This window comes from Pygoscelis adeliae, unplaced genomic scaffold (genome assembly GCF_000699105.1).
Source record: "Pygoscelis adeliae isolate BGI_AS28 unplaced genomic scaffold, ASM69910v1 Scaffold71, whole genome shotgun sequence".
NCBI classification, from domain to species: Eukaryota; Metazoa; Chordata; class Aves; order Sphenisciformes; family Spheniscidae; genus Pygoscelis; species Pygoscelis adeliae.
Window position 1 is genome coordinate 1285311 of NW_008824356.1, and position 13667 is coordinate 1298977.

The 13667-nt window shown below is 37.8% G+C and overlaps 1 protein-coding gene across 1 annotated transcript in view; it reads left to right on the plus strand.

Annotated features, from left to right (window-relative positions):
* Positions 1-642: 642 nt before the first annotated feature.
* AKAP6 (A kinase (PRKA) anchor protein 6) overlaps positions 643-13667 on the plus strand; it is a 239706-nt gene continuing 226681 nt past the window's right edge. Inside the window, 2 exon segments of the mRNA XM_009319363.1 lie at positions 643-1014; positions 3377-3734. Of these exon segments, the coding sequence (XP_009317638.1) occupies positions 3411-3734 (324 nt within the window). The 5' untranslated portion in view covers positions 643-1014; positions 3377-3410.

The window sequence follows — 13667 nt, forward strand, 5'->3', positions numbered from 1 at the left end:
TCCTAAATATTGGAGGAGAAAGGGTATAGCTAGATGACAATAGATGCAAGTGTCTATACGAGAATGGGGTGGAGAGCAGCTAATTTAGTCACCTTCAGTAGCTGCTGTCTTAAACTTCATGAATGTAGTCCTCTGCAAGCTGCTGACCTAGTTAGAAATATGGAAGTCTAACTTGCACGTGGTCAGTAATCCAAAAAGCAGAACCTACTTCCGATCAAAAGTATTTTGGCAAGCTTTATAACTCCTAAATTGCTCAAAGTAGATATGTCTGTGAGGTTTGTTGTTGTTGCTGGGCCTTGTTGTTTGCTATTTAGTATTTCAACTTTAGAACTTTGTAAAAACACCTCTGTGGCAGGGATTTTCCTATTTTGCTTTCATATCCAAAGCATGAGGGTGGCTGAAGCCTGCACTCTCAGTGCCTTGCCAGCGCGTTTCGTAGGTCAGTGCAGGCGTGACAGGGGAATTATGTTGCTTTGCCACAGTTGCGGAGGAGCTGGGGGAGGGATAGCAGGGTGGAGGTTACTCTTTCTCCAGTGATTTTAAGAGCACTCCTATGAACACGCCGCTTCAGTGCCGGTTTTCTCGGAGAGCGCAGGAGAACCTTTCAGTTTTCCTTTCTCGCAGCATAGTTGGATGATGATGCATTTTTATTCTGCCAAGAAACAATTTAATGAATCTGTGCCCTAGTGTTTGGCTTCAGTAATTTCTAGCTGCAACAGTTTCTCCTTTCAAGCATTTGTGGGCTTTTTAAAGCTTTCCCAGACGTTGCTAATTAGTATCCACAGTGTGTTTTATTACCTTTGTAGGATTTTTTTTTTTTAAGAATGTGAAAAGAATGATCTATTTTAAAGTTTCTCCACATACTCTTTCTTGAAGTGTTGCAAGTTGTTGTGATCTGGCAGAAAGAAAAGGATTCAAAGGACTTGACTTTAAGAGCAACTAGGATTAAGGAGGCATTAACTGTAATGCTGGAGAGCCAGTATATAGAGTCAAGCACATCGTAACAAAAAACAGGTCAGCAGGTTCCTAATGGTTGCTAATTGCAAACTCAGTGTATCAAAGCTAGAGCTATGCTCTGCATGCAGCATGGACTAGCTTTTGTTTGCTTCTACAGGAGCATGTTTTAATTTCTGTTTGCTAATTGCTTTCGTGTCCTTGCTAGAGCTGAGTCATGTTGAAAAACTCTTGCAGAGTGCCAGTTTTTTTGTGGAAAAACTACTAAGCAAGTGCTGCACTTCCTGTGTTTCTGTATCATTTAATGATTCAGGACCAACTCTTTTGCTGGTAGGCATGTTTAATTCATTAACGATAAACATGCAGAAATAAGGACCACATGCATTTCACTAAAATTTCATTTTCAGGCAGAAATAATGTAAAGAATATGCTTGAAGTAATTACAGTTTTGGCTGTTAGAACAGTTGATTTATATGCTTTAAAACTGCGGCTATGAGCAGCAGTGTCTAAGACAAAAATGTTTTCAAACTGAGTGATTTATCTAAATGTATTTTGTGTATGTACGGCAACAGAGTCTAAGTTGAAAAACTGGCAGTGAAAAGAGAGGGACTTGAAAAATACTCAGCATCCTGAAATGTTAATTTCATACAGCCTTGATACAGAGCTTTTTACATAACACCATTTAATTCTGAAGTCTTCAAAAAATCTAACTGAAAGAGTTGGAAATTGTACAGCAGGCACTGAGAATGATTGGAATCTTCTCTCATTCCCTTTCCTTGATTGCACTGATAGAAAATTTTGTTCTGAAGTGCCAATTTAAAATTTACTAGCTTAATATCCATTCTAAATATTGTTTTGTGGGGGTGATAGATGTGCAAAAGATAATTTACTAAGTAGTGGCAGGGTAGGAAATAAAATCAAATTAACATTAAATTTAATTTTTTTGTCATTCCCAGCTACGAGAAGTAGACTGGTGTTTGAACACTTCTTTGGTGCTCTCATTGCCTGCAGGAGTGGTCTCTGGATGCTGAGACTGCACTTGAAATATTTAGAAATATAACTCGGTAGTCACAGTGTAGCTGATTTAATAATGAAAGGCAGTGGTTTCTTTTCTGCAATCTTATAGCTATTATGCTAAAAGCTAAAATGCAGTCTTTATAGAAAAAAAAGTCAAACTGTAAAAACTTGGAATGTTGCCCAAATTAATAGCTGCATAACAGAGTCATTTGCAGTTGTAGCACTATGGAAAAGGAACACAAGCAAAAGTTATTAAAATGTATTTGAAGTATTTCTAATATGCATTGGTTAAAACAAAGATAAAACAGCTTTAAAGGACCTAATCTTCCTGACTCTCTTAATGTAGACTTACTGAATATAGCTTAGGGTTGCAAAGTATTGAAGAAACACGTAAGTGCTGGTATAAGGCTTAGTGAAGTTGTATGTCAAAGGCAGGCATGTGTCAAATTTGAATCTCTCCAAAATTAGGTAAAAAATACATCTCCTACTGAATGAAGGTTTTCATAATGCTTTAGGTACTTATCTCCAAACCAGGTGCATGCTGTTAAGTAGATTATTTTTTTTCCAGGGCATAGGGTTTACGGCAGCCTTCCGTATTACATACAACTAGAGTGTACAGAGAAAGAGGTACAAAGTTGAAATGTTTTACTTATTTACTTTTTCCAGTGAACCTTGTAAGTGTATATTGATGACACAGCTTTTGGGCTTAATAAAGCCACTTCCGTAAAATGATGTTTTAATTTTAGGTACATATTTTGATATTTGGAATTCTTATCTATAAGTTTTGATAGAGTTGTTGCTTATTGCAACAGTTCTTAATCTAACAAAACTACAAGAATTTTAACTTCAAAACTGAAATCTGCCTACAACAGATCAACCAAGTGTCCTCAATAGTTCCTTCAAATTTGCCTTCAAAATTTTTGTTGTACGTGATCAATAGTCGAGTGGACAGTTGGGAAATTTGAATAAAACTTGAGATATTTTGTGTTTAGTCATAAATCTCAGGCCAAGGAATATGTCCTAATACGTGCTCATTTACAAACACCAGTCCTACATTAACTCATGGAGTTCAGTAAAGTTCTGCTAGCTTTGTCAATGCTCAGTTTATTTATGTTGCAGTTGTAGAATGTATTTTTCATCAATGAAAACTGTCATTTCCAAGGTGATTGTCTACAATGAAAGAAATGCTGTATTTGTTATTTTTCTCAAAGAACTTGTTTGTTCAAATCGACAAAGTTAATTTGAAAAATTTATTCTTGAACTTCTAGTGTAGATATGCAGGGTGAAGAATTTATTTAAAAGTACGATACCTCTCAGACGTTGCCATTTACTCCCTGTCTTGTGAACATTTTTTTTGCAAAATTTGGTCTCATAACAGCAATCTTTTTTCTTTTTATCTTTGCAGCTACTTTGAAAAGAATTATGATTTAGACTTTCCCATGTTAGCCATGGATGTAGCACTTTCTCCCATGAGGACACAAGAACTGGATCCCATGCCATCTGATGCATCTCCCATGCTTATAAACATGACTCCTACAGTGGAACAAGATGGGGAAGAGGATGTCATGAAGGAGCTTGATTCCGGCCAGCAGTATGAAAAGCCACCTCCCCTGCACACTGGGGCCGATTGGAAGATTGTTCTCCACTTGCCAGAAATTGAGACCTGGCTTCGGATGACGTCTGAAAGAGTCAGGGATCTGACCTACTCTGTCCAGCAGGACTCGGATAGCAAGCATGTGGATGTGCATCTAGTACAGCTAAAGGTAGGATGAATTTTATATTGCAGACTTTTCAGTGAAGGTGGTTCGCTCAACTCTGCTGCTGGTAAAGTAAACAAAAGGGCTTTTCGTAACTGCTATAGCAGTTATGACAGCCTGTGTTAAAAAGTGAATAAATCCTTTTCAAGGAGATAATAGAAACCGTATCATTCTCAGACTTTTTGCTACATTATTTACTCATCACTTAATTCAACAGTCATAAACATATTAATGAACATGTTCACACTCCAAGAGCAGCTAATACAACACTAACAGTAACCTGACTGGACATCTCAGAAGTGCCCAGAAGTATTCCCATTGATTTTAATGGGCTTCAGTACCTAAGACTCCCAAATTTGTGTCCCAATAAGCATGGCCGCTCATTTGAAAACTGAGCAAGTTTCAGAGGCAGTAGGATAGAAAGGTGGTCTAATATCTGGCCTCTCAGTCACGTAAAGGTTATGTTGAAGATTGAACTTAGGTGGGACTACATCCAAAATGGTAAATGTGTAGAATTTTTTTCAGATCTGAGTCTTGGTAAGAAATATGAAGTGATATGATTCAAACAGTCACAGCCAGTAAATCACCCTTTTTAATTTATTTTTTTTTTCCCCAGCTAGAAAATGCATTAACAAGACTGGACTTTGTCCCCCCAAAATCTGTGTTCTGTGTAAACTAAAAGAGCAACAATCTCCCTTACCCCAACCTGACAACTGAACACAAGTATCTTTAAATATATGGTTTAAATAACCAAGACCTCTGTCTTGGTCCCAGATTTAAATTTTGGCATTGAATCTTTAAAGATATTAAGGAAATTCAAGGTGAAATTCAAATAAATAGTGTCCAGGACTGTATGTGTATGTTCATTTGCATGGCTTGGTTTGCTGTAGCAGATGAAGCATACTTTTGAAGGCAGCAAACGACCTCCAAAAATAGCAGGCAAATGTTATCTCTTCAGACTGAGCTGTCTTCAGAGTTGCATTCTGAGGCCTGCTTATGTGAACATAGTCTTCCTTCATACTCAGCGTGATGGTATTTTATTTGTGTTTATTTTAGGACTGGAGCTGTAGGCTGTCTTAAAATACAGCTCTGTGTACGAGCGCTAACCATAAAGCAATTGTACTGTAATCAGTTCTAACCAAATAGAGAGCCGATCTTGAGTTTTTTATGGTCCTGCCATTTTTCTGAAAAATTTGGGGTAGACATTGCCAGCTTTTGATGAGAGAAAGGACTATGTCCCCAACGTGCAGTAGGTTTTTAGCAAATACGCCTAAAAGGTATTTCTGCAGGCAGTCATAACAAATCTTGCTGGACTAGGTGCCAGTTCTGATCTGGAATTGCTTGTGGCCATATTAGCGCAGTGCTGAGCTGAAACTAAAGAGCTGTGGAGCTTGTGGATGGTATTCGCACACAGCTTTGGGCTGGCCCAGAGCACAAGCAGAACTGATTTGTGCCTGCTTACAAAATGAGAATATTCTGTACATATAACCCTCACACACCCACTAAAATGTTTTGTTTCCAAATGGAGGTCAGTGAATGAATAGCATTCCTCACAGTTTTCTCCTTTTTAGAGTTTGTGAAGTTGCAAGAGTCAATGGTAGTTCATAAAATACTTTCCTAATGTTTTTTTCCATGTAAGCAATTGCTGTAGCACCTAGGGATTGTTCGGGACTACGAAGAGATCTGGTTAATGCAACTGTAAAAAAGGACAAAAGAGTAACATGAAGGAATCTCAATTATCTGCAATTATCTGGCCTGTCAGCCTGGGGGGACCCGTCATTGAGGCTGTCAAATATTCTATGTACAGACCCTGGACTCACAGGGAAGTGCTCTTTTTCTGTGTGTTTATACACGTGTGTATCTGTGTGCGTGCACGATAATGACTTGTATTTGAAGATTTTTTAAAATATTTGATATATTTTTAAATTTTTCACAAGTAATATAAAAAGAAAAAGCTTGCAGAAAGATCTGTAGTAGTAGTAAAAAACGCAGCAAAGTCTTAACAAACACATTAGGAGTATGGAACTTCTGTAACCTGCTTATCTTCAAACCTGTGTACAGACAAAAAAGAAATAAGAATGTAAAAGCAAGTGTTGTGGAAATGCTTTTATTCAGACTTTAGATATATTTTAAATTGTTTATCCTTGTATCCTCTTGCATTACCTAACTTAATGAAAATCAGCTAAGCAAAAAAAACCCCAAACACCCCTCATACAGATCCTCTTTTTTTATTTGTTCCATGCTCTGATAATTCTCCTTAAAGGGCTCCTTCCAACTGATCTGGCTCCTTCTGGAATTGTTGTGCCCAGGCTTGACACAGGGCTCAACGTGAAGCTTCACCGTTGCCAGAAGACTGGAAAAAGTTTCGTGTGTCTTTCAAACAATACATAGCAGTTCAGTGTTTTCTTTTTTTCACAACAGCAGGAGATGGTTGATACATGTTCAGCTTGTGATTCACTGTAACTCCCAAAATCCTTTGCTGCATTATGGGTTTTTCACCTCTGTCTTATCCATTTTACCGATGAAATTTTACGTGTAGGATTTTGCCTTTGTCCATTATTAAACTTTTTTTTTTTTAAATCTCCCATTTCTCAAGTGTGTCCGTGACTTTTTTAGTTCCAAATCTGTCTTCTGGTATGTTTGAAGTACCTCCCCCAAGCACTCGTATTGTCTTCACCTGCAAATTTAAGAAGCCTTCTCTCTACTCCTTCGTCCAAATCATAAAGACAAAAATGAATGATGCAGGCTCAGGATAAAAGTCTATAACATAATAGTTTCTGAATATAATTTTTAAACTGCAAATGTAGCAGTAAGACAAATGATTTTTCATTTTCTTATAGTTTGTTTTCCTCAGCCAGGAGACATCCAATTTCATTTTCAGGCAGCTTTCTATTTGTTTTGGATGCTTAAAGTTTATTTCCTTCCTCTGGCTGTCAGTTGGCTCATGGTGATAGGGCTGGTTTGAGGATATAGGCCATAGCAGACTTTTTATGTTATTCCTTGGAAAAATTGCTCGGCAAACAGATCATCTCTTTCTCTTGTGAATATTTGCTGTGTATTCCTGTTGCAGATCTTGTCTGTGCTTCTGCTCGTTCTGTAACCAGGAGCGTTGTTTCTTTTTTGTGGCTTGTTCCCTGGGGATTTTGGTGTTTGCTGGCAGTCTCTTTTCATGCTACATGACTTAGGGCTTTACTAGCCACCACTGATCCTTTGAAAATACTTGTTTCTCTTACTTTTGCAATGCCCCTTCTCAGAACTAGCCATGCAGCATGAGTGGGAGGCTTGTCTCGTGTCGTCCCTTGGGAAATTTCCTGGAAAGCTCAGCTTCACATGAGTGCTTCAGTAAGCTAGATGCATGAATCATAACTCTCTGGGGTCCGGAATGCTAAGATACATTTACATCTCTCTAACACATTCAGTGTAGCTGTTACCAATTACAAATATTTGTAAAAGAGATGAAAAAAACTATGTTTTTACTACAAGCAAATCTAAAAGTGCTCGCTCTGTCCTTGTATTGTGTTAACCTGCTGAGATGCTTTCATGATCCATTTAGCTTTCTTAGTCTGAATAAAATATGCTTGCTTTTACAGCAGATTCTTTCATGGAATCCTCCTGAGGTCCATCTTGGATTCACCTCCCATTCTTCTGCTTTACTTTATAGCCCTTGACCCTCTCAGGGAAGGGTCCAGTGTTTCAACTCATTGATTACCGCTTTCTGTCTTTTTGAAAAAAACTGTCATTTTGGATGATCTAATATAATCTTCTGTATTTTAGATGTCTGTTAACTTCTAACTAATTGTGGAGTAAAGCACTCCACTACTGCTTTGTGACTTACATGTCTGAATCATATATTTTATATTGACATAGAAACAAATACATTTTATACTATTAAAATATCTTTAGATCTTTGCAGACCGCTGATCTTTTCTCTCTTTCCAAGTAGAGAGACTTCAGTCGTCTTTTTCCATGATACCTGGGTCAGCCTCAAACATCACTTGACTGGATCTTTCATCTGTCCTCCTGACTCTTACAACAAGATTTTCATTAACTTTGGATAGAGGTCAAATATCATGTAACCATTATCCTTTTGCTATCTCTGTTTCCACTTTTTGGGGGCCAAAGAATTTTTAGTTGCTTTTCTCCTTGTACTTAAATCCTGGATAAGAGAGGAGTGTAAGGAATTATCAAAGCAAGATATTAAAGGATATTAGTTTCTAATATATCTGCAGTTAGAGACAAGTTATTCCTTTTTTCGTTCCATTACAAGCATTTTTAAAAAATGTAAAACCACGGTACTGTAGGTGTCTTTCTCGCTCATCCCCTCCTCTTGAATTCAGTGGGCTTTTATTGAATAAATAAAATTAAATATTGCTGGTTTTATTGAATAAATACTGAAGGCTGGACCAAATGTCTTTTCTGAGTACTTTTCAACATTTTTTTTCCTATATCAGTTCCTTTCAAGAGCAAAAATCAATCTTTTTTTTCAGGAGTTAAAATAAGTCACTCAAAATATGGCTGAGTCTGGAAGATAACTTCAGTAAGTTCAATTTCTTGTAATTTGGAACTCAGAACTGTCTTTATCATGATCTGTAAAAGGACTTATTCAATGCTAGCAACATTGCGGAAGTATGTCTTTCTGTAACATTAGAAACAGGGCTACTCTTTCTTCTCACCTTCGTTTTGATGACTCTTAATGGCTCTATTATTCTGAGGCTTGTGACGACATACCTCGCTTCTGCAGTTGTACAGCTTTTCATCCATGCTATATAAACAACCTGTAACTAAGTGCACAGATAAAGTTTTCCTGAATCTCTAGACTGTACAGACAACTGTGTATTATAAGAGAACTTGGAGAAGAATTAAGCCTCATCATGTTACCATAACATAACTGATATTTTACAAATTATCACAGAAGATGTTAGTGACAGTCCTAACAGAAGGATGTATAGATGAAGCTCCTAATGGAAATACTGTGTGGACTGCTTTATCTTGACAGAAGTTTGCCACAAGAGATAACTGTTATACTCAACAGGTGAAAATAAAACCTTAATTAGAATCATAGACTCATAGAATAGTTTGGGTTGGAAGGGACCTCTAAAGGTCATCTAGTCCAACCCCCCTGCCGTGGGGCAGGGGCATCTTCAACTAGATCAGGTTGCTCAGAGCCCCGGCCAACCTGACCTTGAATGTTTGCAGGGATGGGGCATCCACCACCTCTCGGGGCAACCTGTGCCAGGGTTTCACCACCCTCAGCGTAAAAAATTGCTTCCTTCTATCTAGTCTAAATCTATCCCTCTGTAGTTTAAAGCCCTTCCCCCTTGTCCTGTCACAACAGGCCCTGCTAAAAAGTTTGCCGCCATCTGTCTTGTAAGCCCCCTTTAAGTACTGATAGGCTGCAAGAAGGTCTCCCCGAAGCCTTCTCTTCTCTAGGCTGAACACCCCCAACTCTCTCAGCCTTTCTTCATAGGAGACGTGTTCCATCCCCCTGATCATTTTCATGACCCTCCTCTGGACCCGCTCCAACAGGTCCGTGTCTTTCTTATGCTGAGGGCTCCAGAGCTGGACGCAGGACTCCAGGTGTGTTGGAGTATTGGAGTGGCTATCTGCACCTTTGTTCGGCTGTTTTGCTTGCAGGGAAGATATGATCCTGATACTTCAAGTGAAGGGTTGCTATGCAAATTTATGAGAGTCGTTATTCAAATGGAGGTGAAGGGAAATAATGACTCTTAAATTTACAGAGGCATTTCTGAGAAGACTTCTGGGCGTGTTTAACAGTTATGCTTCGTGAAGCAAATTTCTCTGACAAATAGCTTTATACCTTCCATGTGTGGGTGTTAGTATGAGTGTCTTTAAAAGTAGACATTTGGTTATGAACTATGACCTATAGCTCAACGGAGACAACTTAAAGACATACTATTGTATTTTGGTCTGAGGATCAACAAGTTGTTGCACATAAATTTGTGGAAGTGTTGTTATTTACAGAGAGTCTCAGGTCTAGCAAATAGGTTGAGAGCCAGTAATATGGTAGTTATTTGATTTTGGCACTATTAATAATCCTATACTAGGAAGTCACCTTATGTTGCATATGAAATAAAATTCGTTTAAACATCATTGAAATGCAATTCAGTTAATAAAAATGAACATTTAAGGGTTATCTGTACAATCAGATATCAAACTCTGAAATGTGCTTTTCAGTTTTTGAGAACTATTTTAGATTGTCTATAGCTAGAGGACAGAATGCTTCCACCAAAAACTCCTAAAATGAAAGTGGACTGTAAGTACAAGGAAAATCTAATTTCTTTCATACTGAACTAGTTAATGTGTCCTAAATGTGTAGGACTGTGCATCTCAAAGGGACTCTCTGAAACTAATGACATTTGATAAATTTTAGTCGTCTTAATCCTGTTAAAGCTGTAAACTTCTCTGAGAAAATTAATCTGGAAAGTTTAAAGTTTGAAAGAGCTCGAGTGTTGCAGTTGAATGCTGAGGGGGAGGGGAAATATTCTCCATGCTATCAATAAGCATAAGTAAAACCAAATTTACTGAAGAATTTTTTAAAGAGCATTTTCTTGAAATAATTGAGGTTTTGGTGTACACTGCAGATTTGAAGCAATTGAAAATTATTCATAATCTTAAAACTCTTTATTAACTTCAAATGTGAAAAAGAAAATGCTAGCTGCAGCTGTGTTACAGACTCACAGTTCTGAGTATCAGGATTTCTTTACTGCAAATTTGGCAAGAAAACTTCAGATATTGGTTCTCTATGTAACATATGGGATATTTCTGTGTCAGATTAATTATTTCAAGGAAAATATATACAAAATCGCTTTGCTCTTATCCTTTTTTTTTTTCCAAATCCAACCTAAAATCTCATCTGATGATAGGTCATATGTTTGTGAAGCACTTGAACACCAAACAAACAGTAATTTGACTATAAACATATCATGTTTTACACTGCTTTTTATGCATAGCGATTCCAAAGATTTGACAGTCTTTGTAGATTACAATCTACTAAGTAACTGCAGATGTGACTTTTTTGTTTGTTTGTTTTTTAGCCAGATGGCTTAATACAACATAGGCAGAAATATGCTACCTGACTGGTGGCAAATCAAAACCAAGTTTCCTTATGGAAGTATGGTCAAAGACTAGATAATAAATACATTTATCTATGTGGAACATTGCCAGTGGAATATATTTATATAAACATGTAAAATATGTTTACATTACACTGGTATTGGTGAAATGCTTTTTTTGAAGGGGAAGGGTTAGGGTTAAGAGCACATTCTAGCTAAGCCTCTAGTCAAATGCTAAATTTATTGCACACTCATCCCAACAACTTCAGTGGGGCAACGTTATATGCCTTAATTCACCTAGCATTTAACTAGTGGGTAATAGGATTTATTTGGATAAAACCAGATTTGTTGTGGATATTTTTTTTAAACTGTTTGTAAGATATATCATATTTCTTACATTCAAGTTATTTTTCAGACCAAATATATTACGCACTCTAAAAATGTCAGGCTCTCATAAGTAACTTTACAGGAGCAGATGATATATAACAATATATATCTATAAAGCTATAATGATAGCTTGATACATCTATATATTGGCAGAAAGTATCTGCTATATGTATAAGTTCTATGCTTTGTAAACACAAGATTTCATAGGCAATTTAAAGGAAGCATTTGGTTGGTTAAGAAGTTGTATTCTTATTTAATTTGCCTCTGAACAGCTTGGTGGAATCACAGCATTCAGTAGGGCAGTCAAGTGTAAATGCTGGTAAATACAGACTAACTGTTCCGAAGTTGAGTTTTGCAGAGGCTACCCTTTACTTACAGTCCAGGTTTGAACATCAAATAGGTGTGTTTATTAGCTTTTCTTATTTTCTGAGTAGTTGAGTGTGCCTACATTTTTTTAATTTTTAAATTTTTCTCTGTACCCTGAGCATGTTCGCCTGTTTTGGAAAAAAGGCAGGATGGAAAACATGGAGCACCAGAAATAAATCTGTGTTTCTCAAACTCTATTTGGTCAAACAATCTCATTGTTTAGAAGTCTTCCAACTTGTATGGCATTTCTACAGTCTTGCTCAGATTGATGTTTTTAAGGAAAAAGACGTGACTAGTTTACTACATCTTAACATGCTTTACTACAATAACACCACACCTATAAAAGTCATTCTGGTTTTGCAGCTTTCAGGCTAAATTCTCTTCTGCCTGAGAGGGAGCAAAACCACTTTTTCCACATCCCTCAAAAATTGTCCTAATCCCTTGGCTATAGGTTATCAAACATAAACAGAGGTTAATGCTCTATTCTATATAGAGTGCAATCCTGGAGGCGTTAGGTATGCTGTTCGCTCACCTACCGGGTCAGTGCCTTCAAGGATGAAAATGATGATCAAGTAGATGTCCATTTTCTAGGTACTAATTAGGTTTAGAAATTAGGTGCAAAGTTGCTCAGACTTGCCAGGACAGGTGGTAAGGTGCACCTGTGGTACTTAGATATCTATGAGCTAAACAGTAACTGAGCAAGATGATTCAGGATTGCATTGTTGCCTACCTTCTGTCCTAATGTTTATTCTCCTCTGGTCATTAAAGTCTGTTAAGAACACATTCCTGAAGGCCCAATCTTAAGTTCCTAATGGAATAAAAAATACTGTTCTGCTTATAACGTTTCTCAATAAATACGTGAATGCATTGGATTACTGCTTATTATATATTATTGTTAGTGCTGAAACCATTCTTGGTGTTACAAATATTTTATACTAAGTGAGTATCTGTTAAGCCTATGTAGGCTCTTATGTGTTTTTAACTTCAAGTACCTGAGTATTGCTAGTGGCTACATGAGTTTATTAATATTCAGACAATCTGTTTTTCAATGGTAACCTTAGAAAAAACAATGAAGCCAACATTTGTAATCTAATTTTAAATTATGATCTATTGTAGTTGTAGATATTACTGCAATTTCAAAATGAAATTTTATACTTTTAGTGTTTAGCTAATACACATTGATAATTAATTTTTTTTTTAAAAAGCAAATAATGGCAGGATAACACAATACTTTTTAAAAATTAGTTGGATTTAAATTCTGCCATTCAGCCTAATAGAAAAAACTTTCCCTGTCTCCTGCCAGTATTGTTCAGTCTGTGAAGATACAATGAAGTTAAACTGATTTTCTTCTCCTGTTAGAATTTAGTAAGCAAGTCTATTGATATAGTCCATATTTATGCAAACCCAGTGTCCTCTAATGTCTGCTTGGGTGCTGTAGGAGACGTAGTATGGACACAGAAAAGGTGTACATACTTTACTGGAGATTCAGTTGCCTTCTAAAGAAAGCTGGTCATTATTTGAGGGATCAAATTAAGATGGAAGGCTGCTTGTAAGAATATAATAAGAAGATGGGATCAAGTGGGATCGAGTGCAGCCTCAGCAAGTTTGCAGATGGCATCAAGCTGAGTGGTGCGGTCGACACGCCAGAGGGACGGGATGCCATCCAGAGGGACCTGGACAAGCTGGAGAAGTGGGCCTGTGTGAACCTCATGAGGTTTAACAAGGCCAAGTGCAAGGTCCCGCACCTGGGTCGGGGCAACCCCCAGTATCAATACAGGCTGGGGGATGAAGGGATTGAGAGCAGCCCTGCCCAGAAGGACTCAGGGGTACTGGTGGATGAAAAGTGGGACACGAGCCAGCAATCTGCGCTCACAGCCCAGAAGGCCAATCGTACCCTGGGCTGCATCAAAAGCAGCGTGGCCAGCAGGTCGAGGGAGGTGGTTCTGCCCCTCTACTCTGCTCTGCTGAGACCCCACCTGGAGTACTGCGTCCAGCTCTGGAGCCCTCAGCATAAGAAAGACATGGACCTGTTGGAGTGGGTCCAGAGGAGGCCACGAAAATGATCAGGGGGATGGAACACCTCTCCTATGAAGAAAGGCTGAGAGAGTTGGGG